This window comes from Tenrec ecaudatus, chromosome 8 (genome assembly GCF_050624435.1).
Source record: "Tenrec ecaudatus isolate mTenEca1 chromosome 8, mTenEca1.hap1, whole genome shotgun sequence".
NCBI lineage: Eukaryota > Metazoa > Chordata > Mammalia > Afrosoricida > Tenrecidae > Tenrec > Tenrec ecaudatus.
The window spans coordinates 6,560,430-6,584,599 of record NC_134537.1 but is presented as its reverse complement, the minus strand read 5'-3'; the positions used below and the strand labels follow the sequence as shown (position 1 = coordinate 6,584,599).

Here is a 24,170-nt window from a genome sequence, read left to right as displayed (position 1 = left end):
CAGCAGGGGCAAAACTGGCTAAGAAGCTTTCTGGGGCCACAGAGATGAAGACCTGTGTACACATGGGGGCCCGGGTGAGTGTCAGCCCCACACCCCCGGCACCCCAAGCTCTGTCGGGGACAGAGGTCAGCTGACAGGTGCAGGCCTCGTGGTGTGGCCACAGGGCTGCCCTACAGGAAGCGCAGCGGAAGGTGATCCCCGAAGGGCACACTCCCGTCTCTCTGGAGCCAGGAAGCCTTCTCCCGGCGATGAGGAGTTGCTCAGGGGCAGGTACAAGCTGCCCAGCAGGAGAGATGAATGAATGCTGAGCCGACCTTGGGCAAGCAGGCCTGTAGCTGGCAGCACAGCATGGTCAGCTGCAGCTGCAAAGGGGCCCAGGCCCTCCTGCTGTGTTCTCACTGGCCCCTGCATCAGGCCGCCACACTAGGAAATGTTTGTCCTGCGCACGGTGCGTGCTCAGCAAGGGTGCCGGGAGAGATTCCAGAAGGGAGCACCCACTGCCCAGTTGACGTGAAGCCCACTCTGCTGACTGTGGCGTGCAAGCAGCGGGGCTGACGCAGTGACCCACAGTGGTCAAGTGAGGGCTGTCCAGAGAGGTGGCCAGAGGCTCGCAGTGATTCCGTGGAAGTGATTGATAGCACTTCCTCCTCAAGTCTCAGCTGTGATCATTTACAATGAGGCTCACAGGCCGGTCGGCTGGTCACGAGGGTCACCCCACTGCTGCGGGACGGTCGGACGGACAGAAACGAGCTGCTTGCCAGCTCTTGGTACCCTCTGCGAGACAGAGACGCTGTGCCAGATCTGAATTTTAAAGGGAATTCTTCCCACGGGATTTCACCAGAGGAGGCATGAAAACGCACTGTAACCACAGAAGAACAGATGGTGAAGGCGGGGAGTGGAGTGGCCAGAAAGGAGTCCAGAATGTCTTCAAGAGGCTGCTTCACGGGGCAACTGGAGCCGCTGCGGGCCTTTGAGCACCTGCAGGGTTCCAGGAAGACTGGGGCTCCTTGGAAGGCCTCCCCAGAGAGGCGAGGGCAGGACACCAGGAGACCCAGCCCCAGCCAGACCTGCCGCCTGGCCACCCCACCAGTACCAGATGCACCTGTCCTCTTCCCTCGGCAGGATGCTAGTCCTTAAGGGGGAGCTAACCCCTAGACTGGGCACACCTGAGCATCATTTGTCTCTTCCTGGTTCAGCATGTGTGCCACACACCGACCCCATTGTCCCTACACTGGTCCTGTGAGGGAGGCCTGGCAGTGTGGTGGTGGGTGCTGGGCTGTAGGGCTTTGTGCTCCTGTCAAGTGACAGTCTCGGGACTTGATGAGCAGCGAGCAGAGAAAACAGAAGAGCCCAACAACTGTTCTGAGGCTCCATTTGGGAAAGGAATTTTAAAGCTGGAAGCAGAAAACAACTACCTGGGTGACCAGAAGAGGTTGTTACTAGTATGAGTAAGGTTAACAAAATGATATCGTGCACACACTACTGTCCATAACCTTAGAAGGCAATTTCCTTCTGGAAAAAAAAGATGGGAAACATGACCACAATCCCATGAGAGCTTCTGAAAGCCTGCTGGAGAGCCTTTTCTGTAAGCAGAGACCCCGCAGTGTGGGTGCCCCTCCAAACCAGCACCAGTGACCCTGGAGCACAGAGCAGGACTGCCCAGAGTCTCCAAGGCCGAACATCTTTAGGGCAGCGAAGAGCCACATCTTCCTCTGCCAGGGGTGGGTCCAAAGGCTGAGCCTCTGGGTCAGCCAACAGAGGCTTCAACCACAACGCTGCCAGGGGTCTCGGCAGAGCCCACAAGGCACCCTACTCGCTCAGGCAGCCCACCTGGGCCTCTTGAAAGCCCACGTTCTACTGTGGGGCCTCCGGGGCACTCTCCTTCCAACTCCACCGTGTGTACAGTGGCTGCTGCAGAAACTGCCCCACGCTGGGAATGGGGCAAGGCAGGTCCTCAGGAAGCTGGCTGACCCCGGGGCGGGCCTATCTGCAGGAAATGCTTTGAGCCGGCCCCTCTTACTCTGGGAAACATAGGACAGTCCCTTCATTGTGTTGCCCAGTTTTCTCTGCAGCTTCCAGCAAGCCACACCTGCGAGAGGCACACTGATATCTGGTAATATACTGGAGGTCGGGGGCTTCAGAAGCTTGTGGGAACATTCCAGTTTTCCACAAACGTCTTGAAGCCCCCTCAGAGTTGTCCATGGCTTGCACCCACCTGGCATTAGAAGCTGAGCCACACAGGATGGTGGTAATGTGTTCTCCTGCACCCTATGGAGGAGGTACCTTGAGAGTCCCCCCACCCCTCTTCAAGTGAGGGGCTCCAAGGACTCCCTGTGCCAGGCCTTCTGGAAGCCAACAACCCACACTCTCCACTATGAGACCCTGACCTCCCGTGCCCACCGGGCACCTCTGCTTACATGCTGTGCAGGCTGCTTGGGGGAAATGGAAGTCTGCATCTGTGCCCCCAAGTCTTTCCCATTCACTAAGCTGTACCCCCAGTCCTCTGGGAGCTCAGACCAAGCCTCTCGAAGGTACTCTGCATGCATCTCCACCTGGTAGCTCTCAGCTCTCAGCACAGAGCCTGCTCTCCGGCGGATGGACAGGAGTCACCTGGGAGCTCTGAAGTCTCCCAACGGGCAAGGCCAACTCAGCCTGATTACAGTGGACGCTCTAGAGGGGTGTGTGTGCAGCGCTCCCGGGGCTCTCTCTGACCACTGGCCTCAGAAACACGCCACGTCCCACGGCTCTCTCCAGCCTTGGTGGCTTCCCCCGTGGCCACTGCACTCGCCCACCCCAGCCTGCTTCTACTCACCGGCCCCCTACCCCCAGAGCCCCCTGACCCGCACAAGCTGTTCTCTTGAAGGCCAGGTGGTGGCATCGCGCCTCTCTGAGGCTTCCCACTGCCCTTGTGGTGAAGGCCAGAATCGTCTGCTAGCACCCCCGTTCCCGCCTTCACTCTGCCTGCCTGGCTGGTTTTACTGCTGAGCCTCAAACCTGACACTGCTCCTGTCTCTAGCTGCTCCCCCTCGGCCTCGGAGGGCTCTGGGGACCTGGTGTGTTGCTTCCTGACATTTGGGTGGGGGGGTAGCTGGGAAGGCCATCTCCTCCTGCCCACAGCACCCCTGGGGCTGGTCGGCGTGATCATGTCTGCCAGGAGGATCCTTGACAGTGGCCACAGGCTGCCCTTCATTTACCTGCCTGACCCCCAATACCTCACACACCAAACCCACTCTGACACAGTGACCCGACAGGACAGGACCTGCCGCAGCATCGGCTGGAAGTTCACCGCCTTCCAGTCGCTGAACCCTGCACCACATTGTCTGTCTGCTAACCCACCTTCCCTCTAGGCTCCCAGCATTCCAGTGGCTCCCCAGAGGGGCCACAGGCCCGCAGCACTCTGCAGCTTGGTGCTCCTTCCTCTGAGGTGGACATCGCCCTGCTTCAGTGCCCTCTGGCTCCCCTGCCAGCTCCCCCTGCTGTGGGCTGCCTGCCCTCACAGCCACTGCTGCCCAGACTGGGGGGCTACCCACCCTGCCTGTCACTTGATGGGAAACAGAAGTCGAGCAAGATACTGTCCTTGGCCCTGTGTCCCTAGCGGAGGGGGCCCATGCAAATTTCTGGACCAACCCTTGTCTCCAGTGTGACCAACTGGGAGCTGCTGGGAAAACCTTTCAGCAGGTGCATGCCTGCAGCACCTATGACCACAGGGAGGTCCTTCCTTTCTCGGGGGATGACTATGTAGCCACTCCATATGCCCTCCTCCCGAGGGCGCTGCTCGGGACCAGTGGCTGATGTGTCATGGAACTGGGAATACTGCCCTCCCTGGGGATGGGATATGGAGCCACCAGCAGAACAGAGGGAACTGGAGCCACCCCCTCCCCCCCATGAGAAGGTAGGAGGAGCCCATGGGGGGAGGAGGGACAGGGCCAGTGCCATCAGCAGATGGGCAGGCTTTCCCAGCTTAATTTAAACACTGGAATCCCGTGCACGCACAGGACAATCAGACCACAGGCGGTCTTTACTGACTGATGGACTCTTGAGTTTCCTACCGAGATAATGAGTAGGGATGAAGGCTTAATAGCAGGGTGCACACTCCTGCACTAGCCACTCTCACAGCCTGGTCTTTGCAGCAAAGCCATCTCTCTGCAGCAAAGTCATCAGGAGGGACGCCACAGTGCAGGCATGGGTGGTCAGCCAGGGCCACGAGCTGTTGCCTGGAACAGGCTTGTCTCCCCTTTCGGGAAGCGGAGTCCCGCTCAAACACGGAGAAGGTTCCTGGAACTGGGCGCAGCTCCACTCCTCTCTGCACTGGGCCACCCCGTCCTCAGCCCTCCGGCCTCAGTCCCCCAGCAGGCCCCCTGCTCGCGCCATCTGACGGTCTTTATTTGGAGTGAGCTGGCCGCAGTGTTCCTGCAGGAGCTTGCTTCCCTGAGCCCAAATCTCTGCCACAGAAGTTTCAAGGCACACACGAGGGGCTTCAGAGAGTGCAGGGGAACAACATCACTCTAAGTTCCAGTCTCCCACAAACTGTTGGAAGCGCCCCGCGTGGTGTTAACTAAGAGGCGCAAGCTGTGTAAAGGAGGCTGCCCTGCTCCTCTGCCACCCTTGGCCCTGCAGTGCCTGGGTCCAGTGCCCCTGGGGCCATAGGAGGAGAGTGTGGGTGGGCCAAAAGGCACCCTGACATACTCACGGGGTCCGTCAGCATGGCCCGGCAGTGGGAGGCCAGGGCCAAGAAGGCCAGCAGGTTGAAGACAATCCCGTTGAGGACGCTATAGACGTAATCCCGGGATGGAATCAGCATGACGAAGAGGACCACAAACTCGGCATAGAGGACCAGAAACCAGGTGACGATGGCACAGGCGATGCCGCATCCGTCACGGATGAACCACATGGTTCCCTTGGGACCAGGGCGGGGAGGCGGGACGCACTTCTCTGGCTGGAGGTACTGGGGTTTCCGCTCAATGTCTCGGGAGTGGTGGGCGGGGATGAGCATCATAAGCTATTCTGTCCGTGCCAGCATCTGGAAGAGAGCAGAGGGAGGAAGGAGACTGGGTATGGAGGTGCCACCAGGGAGTCTCCAGCGGAGGCAGTGCCATCGGCGGGCGAGGGACCCCTGCCGCACTGCTAGTCCCTCCAAAATGGGAGTCTCCTTCTCCACTCTTGGGAGGTAACCCTCCTGAGCAGGGCCACCTTGCCCGATGCCATCACCTGGCAGTGATGGAAGTCGCCATGGGTGGGTGACAGGCCAGGCCCCTGGGCAGCCCGAGCAGCAGCTGCAGATAGGGAGTTAACAGCAGAACCCAGCCTCCTCCTGCTGGGATCTCGTGGTGTGAGAGAGACTCAGGAGCTGGTTAAAGTGTAAATTAAAAGACAGAGAAGAGAGTCAATCAAGTCCTCTAGGGCACACGCCTCGGGCAGTAACCGGACGCCTTCTTGATGGTGAAGGCATCCAAACAAAAACCCAAGTTCACTGCCATCGAGTTAGTGCCAACGCAGAGAGACCCTGAAGGCGACAACTGCCCCTGTGAGCTCCAGGCACTGTAACTTGTTGCCCGGAGTAGAAAGCCGTCTTTCTCCCACGGAGTCTGGTGGTTTTGAACTGTGGATCTGTGGTTAGTAGCCCAACTTGTGACCCTTATGCTTCCAGGGCTCCTTATCTGGGACCAGCAGGAGGAAAACGGGGGCTACCTAGGACCACCTGCCGCAAGTTAGTAACGACAAAGGAAACAGTCACCAGGTTGGGGAGTGCTTCGAAACAAACCAAGCTTGTATTGCTGTCTGTCTGTTTTCTGCTATACTGGCCCAAACACCCCCACCCCCAGGGCTGACTCACTTTGCTTTCCTTGTGATAGGCAATGGGACCACGTGTGGGTACGTGGGACAGCAAGCCTACCAGCTGGCCTCGGCTACCGTCTCCCTCCCGAGGGGAGCTCGAGGGTGGAAGGAGTTCGTGGAGGTGCCGGCAGCGTGAACTAACACTCTCTCTCTCTCTCTCCGTCAGAAGCACGGGCAGGGCAATGGGGCCTTTTCTTCCTATCTGCTGCCGCTCCAGGGCCTGGAGACAGCAGTGAGACAGCTGAGCCACATGAACTAAAGTCTGTCCATGCACAAATGGTGCGGGGAGACCCAGCAAGCACAGACCTCCCTCTTCGACCGCTGTACCTTACGCTTCGTGGCCGGCTCCACGGCCAGCGGGTTCCTCTGTTAGCAACGGTGACCGTTTGGCTTCGCCACTAGATGTGGGGGCTGTGGGAAGCCCCCGTGGCACAGGCAAGTGACACCAAGGTCTGAGAACCCAAGCCGCTCCACAGCAGCAGGAGCCACTGAAACGCCAGGCTGGCTGCGCGTGTTTTTCAGGGGCTGCAGCCTGAAGGGAAGAGCTGGCTCTTCAGTAATGTGTCATGTCAAGTTATTCTTAGCTCCCCCCCCATTTCTCTTCTCCCCCTACTGCCCCCAGTCCCCCAAATAGCAAGGAGTGTCCAGAAAGCTACGCAGGCAAAGCTGTGCCGGCTACTGAAAATGACACTGGAAGGTGGAAAGCTGCACAGCAGAGGAAGGCCAGGGCTCCCTCCACGGCAACCGCGAGTTAGTGGCTGAAAGGCAATGAATGTGTACCACGCACGCAGAGTCACAGAGGATCTGGCCACATGGGGATATGAGTACTTCCTACACCAGGCACTTCTGTGCTGGGAGCAGGGGCACAGGAACCCGTGACCACAGGGAATGACCATCTCACGTCCAGCAAAGCTGGCACGACTTGATGGATGACGCACGAGCCAGCAAGCTAAAAAAGGGACCTATGCTCTCTAGAAAACCAAAAACCCCACTGAAATCTAGTCGATTCTGGCTCACAGTCATCCTACAGGGCAGCACAGGGCTGCCCCCTAGGGCTTCTCAGGCTATAAACCTTTATGGGAGTGGACAGACAGCCTCATCTTTCTCCAGAGAAATGGCTGGTGGGTTTGAACCATCGACCTTGTGGTTCACAGTCCAACAGGGAACCCTCTCCAGAGGACAGTGGTCATTTGTGCTACCAGTGACAGACAACCCGAAGGCCTTAAAAGGTGGGGCAGAATCACCCTAGGGGATCATGAACCAGGAGTGGCTGGGGCCTGACCTGCACTCGGCACATTTTAAATTCTCCCCAACTAAGAACAAATAACCGCAATCCCACACTCTTTTGACAAGAAGATCTCTCCTCTACAATGTTCAGGAAAGGAGATCCCTGCTCAAGGATGTTTAGAGAAGACCCGCTCAAAACGGTTCAGGAAAGAGCGTCCCTGCTTGGCGATGCTCAGGAAAGAAGATGCAGGCTCTCTCTGGGCCATTCCCGCTGCCACACAGACTTGGACTCCGGAAGTCTGTGTGTTCCCACAATGATGGCCGAGTGCTGGACACCCAGGAGGCTCAGTGGCACCACGTGTCCATCGGGCTCCGTGCTGTGATGGCTGCTTTGTCATGGCAGGAGCGGAGAGGAGAGAGTCATCGAGGAAGAGACTGGATGACAAACAGGTGTTAATCACCAAAGAACGTTTTTTTTTTTTGTTTATCACAAGTCTCACTTCCCTTCAGAACAGCTGAAGGTGATGGAGATGGTCCATCACAACTCACCCCATCCCACCTTGTCTGTGGCTGTGGCCCGAGAGTCACCCGGCCACAGGCCCTTCTTCAACCATGACAGATGGTGCGTGTGTGTGTTGAAGTCGGTCCGATACTAAAGATCCATTTTAGAACCAGTCTCCTGTTCGGGTAATCCTGTTCACCAGGCAGGCAGTGTAGTTTGCAGCATCCTATCACTTGCTAGCCGCTCTTTCTTGACTGTGTATCTGGCAGCGACGGGGGAAGCTCTCGGGGTGGAGCAGATGGTTACGAGTCTGGCTGTCTACTGAAATGGGGGGCCCTCCCAGTTACGCTTCGGTGGAAAGGCCTGGTGAATGACAAAGCACCTGCGGCTGCGAATCAGCATCAACTCAACGGCGCCTGGTTCGGTTTGGGGTCTGGACCCTAGAATGACATTTTATAGGAGTCATTTTGCTGAGAGATAAGCCCTTCCCCCCCCCCCCCCCCCACACACACACACGAACTTCTCAGGGAGCTACCTTATTCTGAAGAAGGCAACATCTAACCATGCGGTGGAAAGGAGCCTGGTGGGGCAGTGTTTACACACCGGGCTGCCAACCACAAGGGCAGCCATCCTGAGTCTCAGAAACCCACAGGGGCATGTCCACCCTGCCTTCTGGGCTCACCGTGCGTTAGAATGGCCTTAAGGGCAGAGAGCAACCGTCTTAACAAGAAAACAGAAGCCAACAAACAAGGGTTTGAGGGTGGGTGGGGCACACCATAGCTGTCCCTGCGCTGCCTACAATCACCCTCCCATTTTCCTGGAGTGACTTAGAGTCCTTATGAGCACATCATTAAGGGAACGGTGCTGTGTTGTGTAATGATGGCCTCAGGGGCCTCGCCAGGCTCACTGACCCAACCGGCCTGCTCACACCATTACAGTGATAGCTTGGGCACCTGCTTGTGTGGCTCTTTGTCTTCCTCCTCCCGCTTCTGCTTCTGGCACTTCTGCGTAGAGTCGCCAAGCCTCCAACACACCCTCTGTTTACTACAGTTAACAGGCCGTGGGCTGGAAGAAGCCAGTAACTCAGTGGTGATCTGTTCGATGTGTCTGTAAACCACTTCTCGGCGCGTGCACCAGGCTGGGAGGCTGGGAGAAAAGGCTTGCCCTGCAGCCTGCGAGGGCCAGAGCCAGTCTTTTCATTAGACCAGGGCCGGGCACACCAGAGCCACCCAGGAAGTGTGCTCCTAGATAAACACTGGCCCAACATGCTTGCCCCACCTCTCAGAGGCCCTCCCTACCTGTGAACTCAGGGCAGCAGCGGTTCTCAACTTGTGGGTCAGGACCCCTTTGGGGGGTGGGGTCCAATGACTCTTTCACAGGGGCCGCCTGATTCATCACAGTAGCAAAATTACAGTTATGAAGTCGCAACGAAAATAATTTTATGGTTGGGGGTCACCACCACATGAGGAACTGTATAAAAGGGTCTCGGCATGAGGAAGGTTGAGAACCACTGGGCTGGAGGGTGGGCACACCGAGTAGGACCCTGGAGTCAACTGGCTGTGACTCTTCTCTCTAAGTGGTGGTCCTCCCTCTACCAAGGTGGGACCCCAGAGTGTGTGGGCCTGTGCCACACTGAGAGGGCAGCCCAGGTCTGAGGAAGGACGCAGCCAAGGCACCCGGTGGGGAGCCAGGACCAAGTGCTGAGCTGAAGAACACAGCACGGTTTCAACATTCAGAGCCTCCCCAACCCCCCACAAGGAAACAAACAAACAAACAAACAAACAAACAAAACAACACCTCTGAGGTCCTTTTTCTACAGGTCATTTGTTTCCTAAACAAGCCACCTGCAAGTCTCGGACTTGGAAGGGAGTGAGACAAATGTTATGCAAGCATTCCCTCCACGCTGCCCTGCCAGCACGGGGGCAAGCACAGACTGCTTTCCCTTCTCCCCTTTGAATAGGGAAATGCGGGCTGGGCCACACCCACACGGGCCCTGGCTTGCAAGGAGCTGGGCAGAACCTGCAGCTCTGGGTCAGGCCCAGCTAGTGCAGGCCTGAGGAAGGCAGCCTCCTCCAGGTACCCTTGCCTGGCCTGCCCTCCAAAGCCCGGTCGTCCAGGTCAACCCAGGAAGAGACACGGCCCATACAGCGCAAGCAGGGGGCTCGGCTCCTGTGGGTGTGCTGCCCTCAGGCCCCATGGCCTTTATCCCCTAATTCTCAGCAGGGGGAAGCTAGTCTTACCTGCCTTTCCTTCTAACCTGGAAAGCCCCTCTGTACAGACTGCGCTCCTGAATGTACGGAATATGTCTATCACAAACACCCTCAATAGCCCAACACCCAGGCAAGGCAGGAACAAACACAGCTGAGGGGAAAGCACAGTGCCAACAAGAGGGGCTCGTTTTTGTGGCCAGGACTTCTGAAGAGGTGACTCTGAGTCGGGCAGGGAGCCAGGGAAGGTGCTTCAATTACCAGCAGGGTGAGCGTGGGGTGGGGCTGAGTGCGCACCCACAGGGCTTCCCTGTGGACTGGGAGGAGAGGGGCGCTTGTGTGTCCTTAAAGGCCAGAAGAAGTTATTCAGAGGGCCTTAGAACCCATGAGTTGGGTGTCACCCGAAGGTGCCAGGGAGCAAACGGAGGTGTCTGAGGGGGTCCAGGGTGCAGCAAGGCCGTTCTGGCAGGGCAGGCAGGACAGACCAGAAGGCTAGGGAGTCCCAGAGGTGCCGTTGCGGGGAGACAGTAAGGCCCGCCTGGTGGAACTGGGCTTTCATCCCTCTAAGTGGCTATTAGTTTTCCAAAAGACAGACTGAGAACAAAAATGGCTTTGTGATTTTCCTGACCGCGAGATCCCCAGCGTGCCTTTATGAACTCACAGAAGTTAACAAGTGCAAGCACCTCCCTGGGCTAGTGACCCACACCCAGAGTCATTACATCCCCACCTGACCGGAACACAGGCACTCAGCCCCGCCGAGAGCACTAGAGCCTCCTAGAACTCACAACCCCAGAGACAAGGAAGGCACAAGGCCAACATGCCCCCTGCGCTCTGTGGGGGAAGCCCCATCCAGAGCCCCACGGACGGGCGACACGCCAGACCTTCACCTGCTTCCATGCAACAAGATGCTCATAAAGCCACGGAGGATTTCGACTAGAGCCAGAACCAAACCCTGAGGAGCTACCAAAACTCGGCGAGGAGGGCTGTCTTCAAACCACACACCCTCTCTTTGGTGCACTGTGAGACTGCAGAGAATCATGTAGCATTACAAGGATCCACATGTGACCTCCTTCCTGGGAGATGGACGGCAGCGGATGTGCGGATGTGCTTTATACAATTGATGTATGTATATGTATGGATTGTGATAAGAGTTGTATGAGCCCCTAATAAAATGTTAAAAAAAAAAAAAAGGGCAGCTGACCCAAACCATTAAGGCCTGTCTGAAATGTGGAATTATTTTCACTTGGCTTGGCACTAAGAATTACAGAAATCCTAGGAAAAGAAATAGGACAATCAGGGAGTTCACTTCGGAGGCTCAGACTAGTGAGAGTATGTATAGTTGGTCACCTCCTTAGCAGACGGGAACCCTTAACATAGCAGACTTAACTTGGGTGAAAATTAATTTCAGACAAATATTTAAGAGTTTAACAAACTGAGTATTAAGCTTGACTGCTGGTTCAGGTCTTCTCCGAGCCATTGAAGTCCTACCTAAGCCGATGTTTTCCACAGTTAAACAGTCATCTACCCGAAAAAGAAGGCTCCGAAGGCCCGTTGAAAGAAGACTGCCTCTTTCCTGACATCTGGTCATAACTCTCAAGTGAAACTCGCCCTAAAGAGCATGTCATTATCCTTCCATGGATTAAATCCTACTGCTGCCCTAAGATCATGCCTCTTCTAGGACGTCTCACGCTTCTTTTGAGTGACAGACTTACTTAACATCTTCAGGCATTCCCAAGCCTGCCCAGCTTCAAAGCAGAATAGACAGCCCGTGCCCAGGCAGCTTTGGAAACACACCTGGATCGAGTAGGATATTAATTTATCAGCGCAACAATTCCCTTAATGCAATCTGTATAAGGATTCAAAGGGACTGTGAATGTTATACCTGTTTTTGTAGCTCCTTGGGAAGAGAAAGAACCACCTATGAGTCACTTTATGAAGTCTGTATGAAACACTTCCATTAAACACATGGGCTGAGTCAGGATCCACTTTACAAGGTAAGGTAGGGTGTGGTTCCCGCCCTCAGAGGACAGGTGCCTTCTCACCTGCATCAGCACGCTGCCTGTCAAGGAAGGCGGGCAGACAGGATTTTCTTGAATAACTCCAGGGCTTCTCACTCTGCAGGAGGCTGTCTCTTGCCTCTTGTGGCAATCTTCAATGATAACAGAAAAAAAAACCCACCAAAAAAAAGTTTACACATACACACGTGCACGCATCTCCCATGCCTTTTAAAATTCACCAAGGAAAGCAAGAAGTGGTCAGTCACCAACAATATCACAGTATCAGTGACGGTACTGACTCATATCTGGTCACCTTCCAATAAACCCAGAGAGTAGCACACAGACAGACTCCGCCTACTGGATCGTCAGGTCAGAAAAACAGTCTGGGATTCAGACAGCTCAGCCAGGCAAAGGGCTCCTCCTCGTCCCACCTCTCACCGTTTCTTATGGATGGGAGGCCTGGTGGCGCGTGGTTGACACGGTGGGCTGCTAACTCCAAGGCCCGCAGTCGAGCCCACGAGGTGCTCCAGGGGAGAGAGATGAGGCTTTCTGCTTCCATAGAGGGACAGTCTCGGAAACCCACGGGGACAATTCTCCTCTGTCCTATAGGGTTGCTGTGGGTGGGCTGACTCGACAACAGGGAGTGAGCTTTCTAGATTGGGGGGATGACACCCAAACACACACACACACACACACACACACTGACACGACCCATGTGGCAAATGCTGGAGATCGTCAGACATGGCCTCTCATTTGGGGGGTGCATTGTGCTCCCTCTGCCTTTGGATGGGGTCCATGTGTGGCCGTGAGAAAAGGCCGTGAAACTTCCAACAAGGCCACATCTACGAGTAAGGAGTGAAATACGTGTCAATCTAAACCAGAATTTTAGAGTGGAAAGGTACATTAAATTCAAAAACCATGTCCGTCTGATAGATTCTAGTCAAATAGTCACATGCGGACAAAGACATCGAGGGCCAACGAAGACCTGGCCTCGGACATAAACGTTCATGCAGTGCTGTCCCGGGAAAATGGGCCCCAGCATCGAAGAGCTATGATTTAAGGGCTCACACCCAGCCACTGGCTTCAGCATCTTGACCCAGGGACTAGTATTCTCCATTTCTTAGATGGGAGGCTTGAGGCTCCGAGGCTTGGAAATATTCCCCTGGTGGCCCGCTGTGAGGGCACAGGGCACCAGCTGGGTGTGTGCCATGGACCATGCCGCTGACCACAGCAGGTGGCTTCCTTTTTTGCAAGAGGAGAAGGGAGGAGTGACCAGGCAGGAAACGCGAATGCTGCTTCTTCCTCCCACACATATTTGAGACTTGAGAAGTCACTACAACTCAACTTTAAAGTGAGGGGAGTGGCAGATCTCTAAGCACCATGACTTCAAACCCCAGACCCGAACTCTAAGCAGACCTTTCTCCCAGGGGCTCCAGGAAGTCCACAATTCCCATGTCTTCAGATTACCTCTAGCAGCCGCCTCCCGAACAGAATCAGGCATCCACAGGCCTACCTCATATCTTTTGGACATAAAGTGATTCAGCTTGTGCAAAGCGATTGGGGAGTAGCTGTCTCAAGCAAACATAGATGGGTCCAGCCCATTTTACAGACGAGTGAAAACATGAAAATCGAGGTATCGGTTGATCTTCCGAAAGTGCTTAGAGGTGGCTAACAAGCTTTCTATGTCGGACCAGTGGAGCCTACTGCAGTCTGTTTAACTTGATGCTATGCTGCCGTCTCCCCGCATCACCCCCTCCTCCTTGCAGGAAATCTGTAACTGTTTATCAAGGCAACAACGAACCAGCGATGCAGCAACCCAGCTGAAACTTGTCCACAAACCTAATACTCTCTCAGTGTGTGAAACCCTTTGTAACCAGGCGCGTGGACCTCACTTGAACTGCCTCTGGCCACTGTCATTATTAGATGACATCACACATTATGGGGCTCCAAGATGGGCATTCTCCTCGGGCTGCTGCCTTATTGTGGGGCAGGGCCGAGACTTCTGGAATACCTCTTACCCGACAGCCTTGACCACGGGCTAGACAGACAGCAGGCTCTGTCTGTCAGACAACTAGACATTTACTCTGTCATACCCCCACCCCCTTCAGAGCCGAGGAAGATGGAGTGTGGAGAGGGGTGCCCAAAATTGTATCTCCTGGAAACAGTACACCCCCAAGTCTGCTCCTATCCCACAACCTGCTTTTCAGCCACTCTCGGCAGACACTACATTTCGGACAATGGCCTGGGGGTAGAAAAGGCAGGCGGAGTGTGGCTCTTCCCTGAATGCCCTTGGGTTTGTGGAGATGGCACGCTCCAGTGGGCGGCATGCAGACCCTGGGCCTGAACCCAGAGGCACGAGCTTGGTTTCGGTTTTATTTTTTCTTTTAGGGGCCCGGAAGCAAAAGTGCCTGGAGGGATAGGAACTAGCTATGGGAGAGAATGAAGTGGCTTTTGCAAGTGCACTGACGTCTCACACAGGGCGGGGGTGGGGGGGCATTGGCTGTCAGGTTTCCACTTGCTTCCTTCATCATCCCAGGTACCAGAGGCAGCTATGCAAGCGGCGGCGGGCGACCCTGGGAAACCTGGGCTCTGGCCATGAGGATGGCGTGTGCTCTGCAAGCCCACAGCCCCCTGCCCCCTGGGCTCGGGCTCCCTGGATCAGCCAGAGCAGCCGTTCTCAACCTGTGGGTCTTGACCCCTTTGGGAGTGTGTGTGTCTAATGACCCTTTCACAGGGGTCACCCGATTCATAACAGTAGCAAGATTAAAGTTAGGAAGGTAGCAACGAAAATCATTTTACGGTTGGGGGGGTCACCACAACACGAGGAATCTGTTAAAGGGTGGATCGCCGAGTCTTTCTGCCTAGGCCATCGTAGTCTGGAAGCAGACATCTGCCCATCTTTCTGCCCCCAACAGGAACCACCCAGACGCAATCCCTCCATTTCTGCTTGAGAGGCTTGGTTCTTTTGTACGGCCGACAGGGCATCTACTACACGTGCTTAAATACTCCCCAATCTGGTCATCGGGCCATGTGAACCCTTCTCTCTCTCTCTCTCTCTCTCTCTCACACACACACACACACACACACACACACACACACACACACACACACACACACACAGAAGCAGCCTCCAAATGGCACACCGATGAAGAGTCCTCCAAGTGGGAATGCACTTTCCCGTGCACTCTGTCAATTTCCTATTCCCACATCCCCAAGTTACCAGGTCCAGATCAGGAAGACGGACACACGGACTTGCCAGGTCAGTTCTAGCACAAGTCGTTTTCTTTCTTTCTTTCCTTCTCAAGACAAGGCACAGGTAGGGCAAACGGAGTGTTCAGGGAAGAGAGATCTGACAGGGAAGAGTAGCTCACTTGGCCTTTTGAGTGGTGCTGGGGCACTGGCCTGGGGCTGCTCACCACAAGGTTTAGTTGTTCACATGCGGCTCTGCAGAACACACAAATGTGGCACTTTGTGGGTTTCAGAGGCTGTAAATCTAAAGGGGTCAGCCTCAGACTCACAGCTGCTGACACCCAGAGGCAGTTCTACTGTATCCTGTGTATGCGTGGGTGTGGGTGTTGGGGTGGGGTGTCACTATGAGTCTGAATCGACTCCGAGTTTGGTCTGGGTTTTGAGTTAATGGTGAAAAAGCAAAGGAGATGGATGAAATTTAGTCAAGTCCAAGACCAGGAACCCAACGTTCCCAGCTCTCTGCATCTTCAGAACCAGGGACTGCCGCTCCTGCCCCGAGCACTTCCATAACTAGCTTTTATTGCCTTAATTAACCACCACTAGGTGGGACACAATTATTGCCTCTCTGCAACGTAACTGTTGCCCTCCAGTTGCTGGCAGCAGCTCATCACCTCTTTGCACCAGATGCCTGGCCTGTACAATTAGCACCTTATTTGTATTGATTTATTTTTTTCAATTAGCACCTTATTATGGGCTGGCCTCACTTCTAATTACCCTGGGTCTCAATTGAGGCCTGTACTCTATGGTCTTGTTTAGACACGAGCTCACGTGCCTGGGTTCCCACAAATAGAATAGAGCCTACATTCCTTTGGGGCTGGTGCTGTCCTCTGGTTTGCTTCTTCTTCTTTAAAACATTTCTCCCCCAGGCCTATGAGAACACTAGGGACCTGTCAGGCACGCACACACCACGCCTATCTCGGAGTCCCTGGCTTCATTTGCTGGTAAAGGCTCTCACTAGATACTCGGAGTGAAGCTCTATCAGACAACCCTGGTGGTGTAGTGGGTTACATGAACCCCAAGGCTGGTGGTTCAAACCCATCAGCTGCTCTGCAGGAGAAAGATGAGGCTAACTGCTTCAGTAAGGATGTACAGCCTTGGGAAAGCTGGGCTGAAGCAGATAAAGAAACCTCCCACCAGCACCACATTCCAAGGTCCTCTAGAAAAGCAGGCTCAAGGGATGTGAGCTGATGTCGGAAACAGACTTCTCTCCTTTGGAATGAAAAGGGAGGACACCGAGCATTGGATGGCTGGTTGTACAGAGACCCTGGAGAGAGTCACCCCGAGTTGGAATTGACTCGATGGCAGTGTGTGGGGTAGACAATCCCTAAGCAAGGAACTCTAGTGGCACCGAGGTGAAAGCGCTTTGCTCGTCTGCTAACCCAAAATCAGTGGCGTGAACCCACCAGCTGCAGCAGGAGCAAAGATGTGGCAGTCTGGGAAACCCTGTGCAGCAACTCTACTCTGTCCCAGAGACCGCTGGGGATAGACGGCCCGGCGGGGAGTTTGCTTGGTTTCATTCCTGGGTGGTGTGGTTCAAACCCACTTGGAGGGGCCTCCAAAGTGCAGTCTGGTGATCTGCTTCCCAAAGGTCACAGCCTGGAGAACTCTATGGGGTAGTCCTCTGTACACACTGGGTCACCCGCCGTAAGCGGGAACCGATGGCCACAGCAATAGGGTGTACAGGGCGGCTGGCAATTCCCTTGCAAACACAACTCCCCCCCCACCCCCAACTACTCGGAACTGAAGAAACGGATCCTCTCTCTGAGGAGGCCAAGTGAAAAGCTCAGGAACAAGGAGGGGGGTCACTTGGACTCAAATGCTGACTCTGCTTCTCATTAGCGGAGTTACATGATCTGTGACCTTGATCCAGACAGTTAACCGGCAGTTTCCCAATCTGTGAAAGGGGGCCGTGATCCTGACTCAAGAGGCTATTGCGAGTTAAACTTTGTAAGATGCTCACAACAGTGCTTGGCACATAATCAGCACCATATAAATGTGTGTTAGAAAAAATTAAGAGTTCATTCCATGTTTTAGAATTCACGGACCTTACCAAATAAGGTGCCCTCCACCCCCCACCCCCCTATTTGATGATGATGGTAAAATAAGCTGGTTTAAAGGAATTTTTCCTCAGCCTCTTTACATTTCTGGCTAAGAAAAAGCACTCTGAAATGTATGGGTTTACAAAACGTCTTTTTTAAAAAAAAGCCTAATAGTGATCACAACTAAAGTGATAAAAGTCCAAGAAACATTTAAGTAGAACAATTAGTGAAGGTGGATTTTTTTTTTGGTTCGGAATTTAAAATAAACTTTCTACTGTTAACGTCTTATACCAACACCTGACAGCATCCCTAACAGCACCTGTGCTGTGTCACCTAAGCAGTGCTGGCGGTGCTGTTGCTCCTTCTCCTCCTTCTCCGGCAGGAAGCCCCGGGCCAGCTGTTGAGATACAAGCTGGGTGTTTTCAAATCAAATGACTTTTCTGCTGGGATGACCCCGCGGTATCCAAGTCCAGACTGTTCTTGCTGTGTCTTTTTTCACCTGCCAGTTTGCTGGCACCTTTAAAATGCTCAATCCCAGAGACATCTTGGTAACCAGAACTCCTCCTTCCACTGGCTTTCCTTCCTGAGCACTGGCCAGTATACAGCAGAGGGGGGCTTCAAAGGGATCTTCTGGTAATCCCATCATCTGTTCATTCCATTTTCCAATGAACTTTGTGAAGTCACCCACTCCACCCCATCCCCGCCCCGTTTCACCTGCACCAGCCCCATATTATCTCAACAGAGTTCACCTGCCCAACCACACATGGAGATATCTATCTCTGCGTCACTGCAGGTGGGGCACTGGGCCTTCACTGGGGAAGCAATTCCCCCCCCCCCCCCCCCCCCCCGCCCCCAGCCTTCCTGGAGGGCAAAGTCCAACCCTGTAAGTCACTTTCCCTTCGGATACGCCTCTGTAGTGAAGGCTGTAGAGACTTTCACAAGGAGCCTTCTTGGCCACACTATTGGGCTGCTAACTGCAAGGTTAGCAGTTCGAAACCACCAGCAGCATTTCGAGAGAAAGCCGGGGCTTTTGACTCCGGGAAAACAGTTAGTCTTGGAGCCCCACAGGAGTAGCTCTACCTTATCCTACAGCAGGGGTGCTCAATACCTCGATCGCGAATGTAGTGTGGGTAGATCGCATGGCATTAAAAAAAGATGTAAGCCTATCATCAATCCCCCCACTTAATTGATATATAGCACAGTCAATCAGATGCGATCTTAGGTGTCAAATGCACGCACAAACAACTGTACTAAGTGCAGCAAAACTGACAAGCTAAGTTATCACCAATTTTTAGACCTTGTTTTTTTTTTCTCTTAAACATAAGAAAGGGTATTAAAATGAGCGGGAGAGCTGGACCAAGTAAGAAGACAAAAACGTATCTCTTTCATACGGAATGGGAGATTTTGACACTACAAGCCGACATTCAGCTCAAGTCCAGAGCGCATGAACAGTTCTGGAACTTACTCTCAGAGGGAAAGTTCCCAAACATGAGAAAATGTGCTACCTTCTTGACTGCATTATTCGGCCCTACTTATTTCCGTGAGTCAGCCTTTTCCCACATAAAGATCATTAAGTCCAAGTACCGTTCCACCATGACTGATGGTCATTTGGAAGTGTGCTTGAGACTGGCTGTCAGCAGCTAATGTCCGGACTATGCATCCCTGGCTCATTCCATTCAGTGCAAGTCGTCAGAGTAAACTCAGGTAATGACAAAAAATGAACATAGTTAATTGTGTTGTGTTGTGCAATACGGACTCATGTGGTTATGCAAGGCACATGAACATACATTGTACATATAGAGAATTCTCTATGTATTTATGAATACATGTAATAAATGAATAAAAGAAACATATGTTTTGAATTTTTGTAGTTGGTAGCTCGCATGCTGACAAAGTGTGAGCACCCTGGCCTCCAGGGTCTCTGTGAGTTGGAATTCACCGAAGGCAGTGCTTTTGGGAATGTCCAGTCTATGAACCAAAAGGGTCATTTCCCATGAGGGCCAGCAGTTAAATGCTTAGGACACTTCCTTCCTCTGCCCTTCTGACTCACCTCCCGATGGCCAGACCCACGGCACCCATTGGGGACACCATCACTGCTCTAGGCACACTATTCATGTTTAGCCTTACTTCAGTCTCCCTCCGCCTCTGCACTAGGAGCTTTCCGGGCACAAGCTGGGCTATTCCTTGCCTTCCGCGTCTGAACGTTAGCATCGAGACCACATTCTTTGGATAGTAGAGCAGTGAAGGTTTACTTTCACTTTTAACAATAGGGGAGGAGATTCCGCAAAAAAAAAAAAAGAAGGGGGGGGCATCCGGAAGTCACGAGACCCAAGCACTTTGGATCAACTTTCTCCAATTTAGCCGCAAGGTCCCTTTAAAACTTGTACTGGACCCTGCCTGCCCCGCCTCAATGGGACTCCTTTGACTCCTGCTTCACCTTGCAGGTATCCAGTCTGGAACCCGAAGGCCCGCACTCGCACTCGGCCACCGTGCGGACCTGCCTCATTTTTCCTTTCCGGGCAGGTGCCACCGCATGCAATCACCCCCATTCAGCCGGGGATTCCAGTCCCCACAGGGAAGCTCTGGGGGCGCCCGCGCGGGCACGATGCCCTCGCCATCGCCGGTGGCAAAAGAAATCCTCCCTCCCTACTTCTTCCAGGACAATGCTCTGGCGACCACCCGGACCATCGTGCATGGTCCTGGGCCAGCGTTCGATTCGTCCTCGGAGATAGACTGGGGTGGGTGAGGTCCAGTGCTATTCCTGCCCGGCCCCTTCGCACCGACGAGGGGCCGAAGAGGGCTTCTTCTCGCAGACCATTCAAAGCACCGGGAAATGGAGGGCGGGGAGAGCGGGGAGCGAGCCCCCCCGGACCAATCACGACGTCCGGCTCCGCTCAGCCAGGCTCCGTCTCTTTCTCACGCACACACACGACCTGCAGCGAGCAGCCGGCGCCGCGCGCCTCCCGCTCGGCAAAGCCCTGGGTCCCGACCCGCGTCCCCAGCCCCGCGCCAACCCCAATTCTCCCTGCCAACTGACCGTGAAGCCGGAGGCAGTCCCCCCGTCCCCAGCCTCCCGGGGACGCTCGCCGCCGCCGCCTGCTGCTGTAGTCCCCGACCCAGGACGCGGCCTCGGGCTGCGGCGCGGCTCCCCGGACGCGGCCAGACACCCGGCGGCGCGCAGGAGAAGCCCATGGAGCTCCCGGCGGCGGCGAGAGCAGCGGCTGCAGGAGCGGCGGCCGCGCGGGCTGATGACGCGCCGGCTCGGGGGGGCGCGGTCGCGCGGGGGCGGCGCGCGGGGATGACGCCGGTTGCGTGGCGCCACTCGGCAGCATGGCGTCGGTGTCGCTGAGCGAGGCAGAGAAGGTGTACGTCGTGCACGGCGTCCAGGTAGCTGCCGCGGTCGGTCCGCCGCAGGGCGCCCCCGGCTCGCCGGGTGGGGGGCGGCCGGGCTGCCGGGAGCCCAGATTTACCTGGAGGCTCTGCCGTCAGAGCCCGCCGCGAACGGCCCCTCGCAACTGTTTGCCTGCTTGCTTGCGGCTTGGTCTACGAGGTTTTGAACTTGGCTAGGAAGCGGCGGGCGCGCCCAGAGGCCTTTCCTGAGTCCCTCCTCGGGGAGATGATCGCCCAGTCGCCTCCTCTTTACCTGTCTCCAGATTTCACTTGGCCCACCCTCAGTTGTTTGCTTCTGGGGGAAGGAGTGTTTCAGGCTCACGTGGGGTGGGGTGGGCGTTTGGTTTGGAGGAGCAGAGAGAGAGAGCACACACCCGCTTCGAGGATGCACAAAGGGCAAAGGTTTGGGGTTTAAAAGGCTGCTCCGCACCAGGGAACCAAAAGGCTTCCCATTTTACCTGTCGAGAGCTTAGACTTCTGGACGCAGTGGCGTCTGTGCGCAGATCTCAAGCCCCCAGCTTTGACCGCTCAAGAACGAGAGTTGTGGGCTGACGGCCCCGCCCTGGGGCTACCCGGAGCCCTTCCCTGACCCTGACCGGACTTGTCCTCCCCGGTGCTGCCCTCGAAGCCGAGTTCTGTAGCTCGCTGACTGCAGGGTTCTGTTGGCATCCTCTTTCGTAGCCTTTTCTCTGCGCCTGCAGTCAGTGGTTCCATGGTGTGGTTTTCAGATTAAGGTGGTCGGCGTTGCTCAAACTCGCCTATTTAGAATTAAGGCCCTGTCCTTTTAACATGATGCCGTGTGTTGTTTTGTTTTTCTTTCTCCTATGCCTGTTATAGAAGAAGCAAGCATTCGTTTTTATCTGACAAGTTGCATCTGAAACCTGGGAGATAGAATCCAAACTCAAAGTTCATGAAATGTTACTTTAGATTTTAGGATCAGGAATAGAGGCATGAGGGAGAGAGAGAGAGAGACAGAGACAGAGACAGAGAGAGAGAGTGTTATTGGGTAGAAATGTGTATGATATTTGTGTTCGGGAAGATATAGAAATGCTCACAAAGCAATTAGGTTGGGTTTTCCTTGTCTTTGTGTCATTGTGTGTGCGTGCGCGTGCATGTGCGCATGGGCGCCTATTTGGTTCAGGTGCTGTTTCTCCTGAACAAAAGATGCTTGGGGGACGCATTAAAGATGACATTTATAAATCTAAATGATGTCTTGGGTTCTTTGCCACCACAGCCATGAAATATTGATTACCTTTTGCTGCCAATTCTCTAGCATTCCCTCTCTGAAATTGCCACCAAAGACCATATGAGAGGAAAGCAAGTGTGCCCTCCCAACCTGTAACCTCCCAAGGTTAGAGATGCCCCAGGAACATCCTTAGTTCCTATGGCAGCTCACTATTCAGCATCCTGCCAGAGAACCTATGTAGCCATATGTCCTCCCCGATTACTTTATAATCAGTCATTACACGCTTGTATTACATTGAGTGCCGAGTGGGAGGGGAAAAGGCCACAGATGCTGAGCGGATAGTTTGGGCAAAATTAGATGGTTTTATGCACCATTTTGATACTCAGTCCCCAGCCTGCTCTGTGGGAAACTGGGGGTGGGGAAACATGAAGGGGCTTGTGTTTTTGAAATTAACTAGAGATCGAGGAGAGGGGGGAATAGATGTCTACAACAGAGACAGTGGGTTTAAGTGTTATATGCTGCGAGAGATTAAAGACCGTTGTAATGCCATGAAGTCCAATTAGGAGTCTATTAAGCTGGCAGTTCTGGGAGGACTGTGTGGGATAGTGACGAAGGACTTGGGCTTGGAATTCAAATCACGACTTGCTGCCTGCTGGTCACGTGACTTTGGGCGAATTGTTGAGCATCTTTGTTCTCAGTGCCCACATTTGTGAGATGGAACGAATGACACCGTCTCATGGGGCTCTGGTGACATAGAGGAGTTGCTGGCCTTTGTGATTTGCAGGTCTTTGCTGCTGTTAATTTCAGTTTCTAGGTGGAGCAAGTGGTTGACACTGCACCGGCCAACCCAAAGGCTGGTGTTTGAGCTCACCCTGAGGTCCCTCAGAGAAAAGGCCTGGTGGTCTGTCTGCATGAAGGTGTTGGCTCAGCCAACTCTCTCGGAAGAGACTCGATGGTGACCAACAAAAACAGGAAGCGCCTCTGCAGCATCTAACTCGACCTTTACCATTTATAAATAAGGATACTGAGCCAAAGAGCGGAGGGATTCCTTGGTCAAGCACCCAGTGAATGATCGGCGGGGCCCAGACCCCAAGGTCGGTGCCTAGTGTTCACTCACAACCGTACGTGTCTGCAGCCCATAAAAGAGTCCTGGTGAATGTAGATGTCTCTGGGCCAGGTTTGTACCTGCAGGGTCGGGCAGACTGTGGGGTCAGAGACTGCGACACTTTCAGGTTTTGTGGTTGTGAGGGGACAGTAATGGTCACAGGGAGTCCCAGAATTCCACACAAGGTACAGTCCTGACAGTGTCTTTAAGAGGTCATAGGTAAGTCAGCGCAGATGCACGCGGTTCTTAGTTCACTTGCCTTTTCATGCATCTCTTTAGGTTTAAGCATTGGGCTGCAAACCTCAGGGTCGGCTGTTCAAATCCACCAGCTCCTCCAAAGGGAGAAAGAGGAGGCTGGCTGCTTCCATAAAGATTTGTTCTTTCGGATATCCTGTACAGGTTTGCTATGAGCTGCAGTCCACTCGAAGGCAGTGGGTTTGGCTTTTTTGTTTAGTGAACGAAAAAACTCGCAGCCTTTTCTGTGATTGAAAAACTGTAGGTGCAGCCAGTGTAGGTGATTGTGAAGAATCTGTGGCTGTTAATTTAAGTGAGAGGGCCTGGCTGGGGGAACTAACCTTCCTTACAGGCGTTCCAGCTGAGAGGGGCTCCACTTTCCTAGGCTTGAACTTTTGTTATTTTCAAATCCAAACTCCTGACACTCAAGATAGATTGCATGGAGTGGTGGGCTGCAAAGGGGACTTCAGGCCAGAGCCTGATGTTTATGTTGTCGTTGGAAAGAGGGTGAAAGAAGACTCGAGCTAGAGCGCTATCAACAGAAGGTCCCAAGAAGTTCATTGGGGAAGGTGCTGGGTTTTCTTGTGTTTGTTTGATTTCACAAGTCAGTCACAGTGCAGTCAACCAGGCAGTTTAACAGTGACTTCACCGTAGTTGCCCATAACACAGAAGTGTGTGGGGGTGGGGTGGGGGGAGTAGTAGTTTGGTTTTTAACTCTTGGGGGTTTCTACTTCCCTGAGAATCTGATGAAGTTAATGATTCCCCGCCCCCAATGGAAAAAGTACTTAAAAAGTATCTATAAAGACTGAGGACGATTTCTTCAACCTGACATGGAGTACTTATCTGGATACATTGTTAAGGATGAGAACAAAGTGCAAGGGAGTATCTAGAGATGCTGTCCTTCTATAAGAAAGAATGTCTGTAAAAACGACTTTGTATCTGTTCATTTGTGCAGAAGAAACACCAGCAGCCATTGAGGTGATTGGGACTCCGAGTGACCCTATGATAGAGTAGAATTTCCCCTATGGGCTTTCTAGACTGTTCATCTCTGTGGGAGTGGAGTGCCTCATCTTTCTCCTGCAGGGTGGCTGGTGGATTTGAACTGCTGACTTTGTAGTGAGCAGCCTAACACATAACTCCCTATACCACCAAGGGTCCTTTAGAAAAAATATAAGGAGGATAAAATCAACAACTAACCA

At 53.9% G+C, this 24,170-nt stretch overlaps 2 protein-coding genes across 7 annotated transcripts in view; one reads left to right on the top strand and one right to left on the bottom strand.

Annotated features, from left to right (window-relative positions):
• The window catches only part of ZDHHC3 (zDHHC palmitoyltransferase 3), a 44,388-nt gene extending 24,109 nt beyond the window's left edge, over positions 1-20,279 (bottom strand). For 2 of the 6 annotated variants that reach the window (XM_075555955.1, XM_075555952.1), the window contains exons 1-2: positions 20,094-20,279; positions 4,691-5,020 (exon numbers count right to left, since the gene is read on the bottom strand). In XM_075555955.1, the coding sequence (XP_075412070.1) occupies positions 4,691-4,996 (306 nt within the window). In that variant the 5' untranslated portion in view covers positions 4,997-5,020; positions 20,094-20,279. Of the gene's footprint in view, positions 1-4,690; positions 5,021-11,813; positions 11,836-20,093 lie in introns of those variants that run through there. The other 4 variants (XM_075555954.1, XM_075555949.1, XM_075555953.1 and 1 more) reach the window with 3 other exon arrangements.
• Positions 20,280-20,291: 12 nt separating this feature from the next.
• Positions 20,292-24,170, top strand: part of EXOSC7 (exosome component 7) — a 29,130-nt gene continuing 25,251 nt past the window's right edge. The window contains exon 1 of the mRNA XM_075555956.1: positions 20,292-20,443. Coding sequence (XP_075412071.1) covers positions 20,387-20,443 — 57 coding nt within the window. The 5' untranslated portion in view covers positions 20,292-20,386. The remainder of the gene's footprint in view (positions 20,444-24,170) is intronic.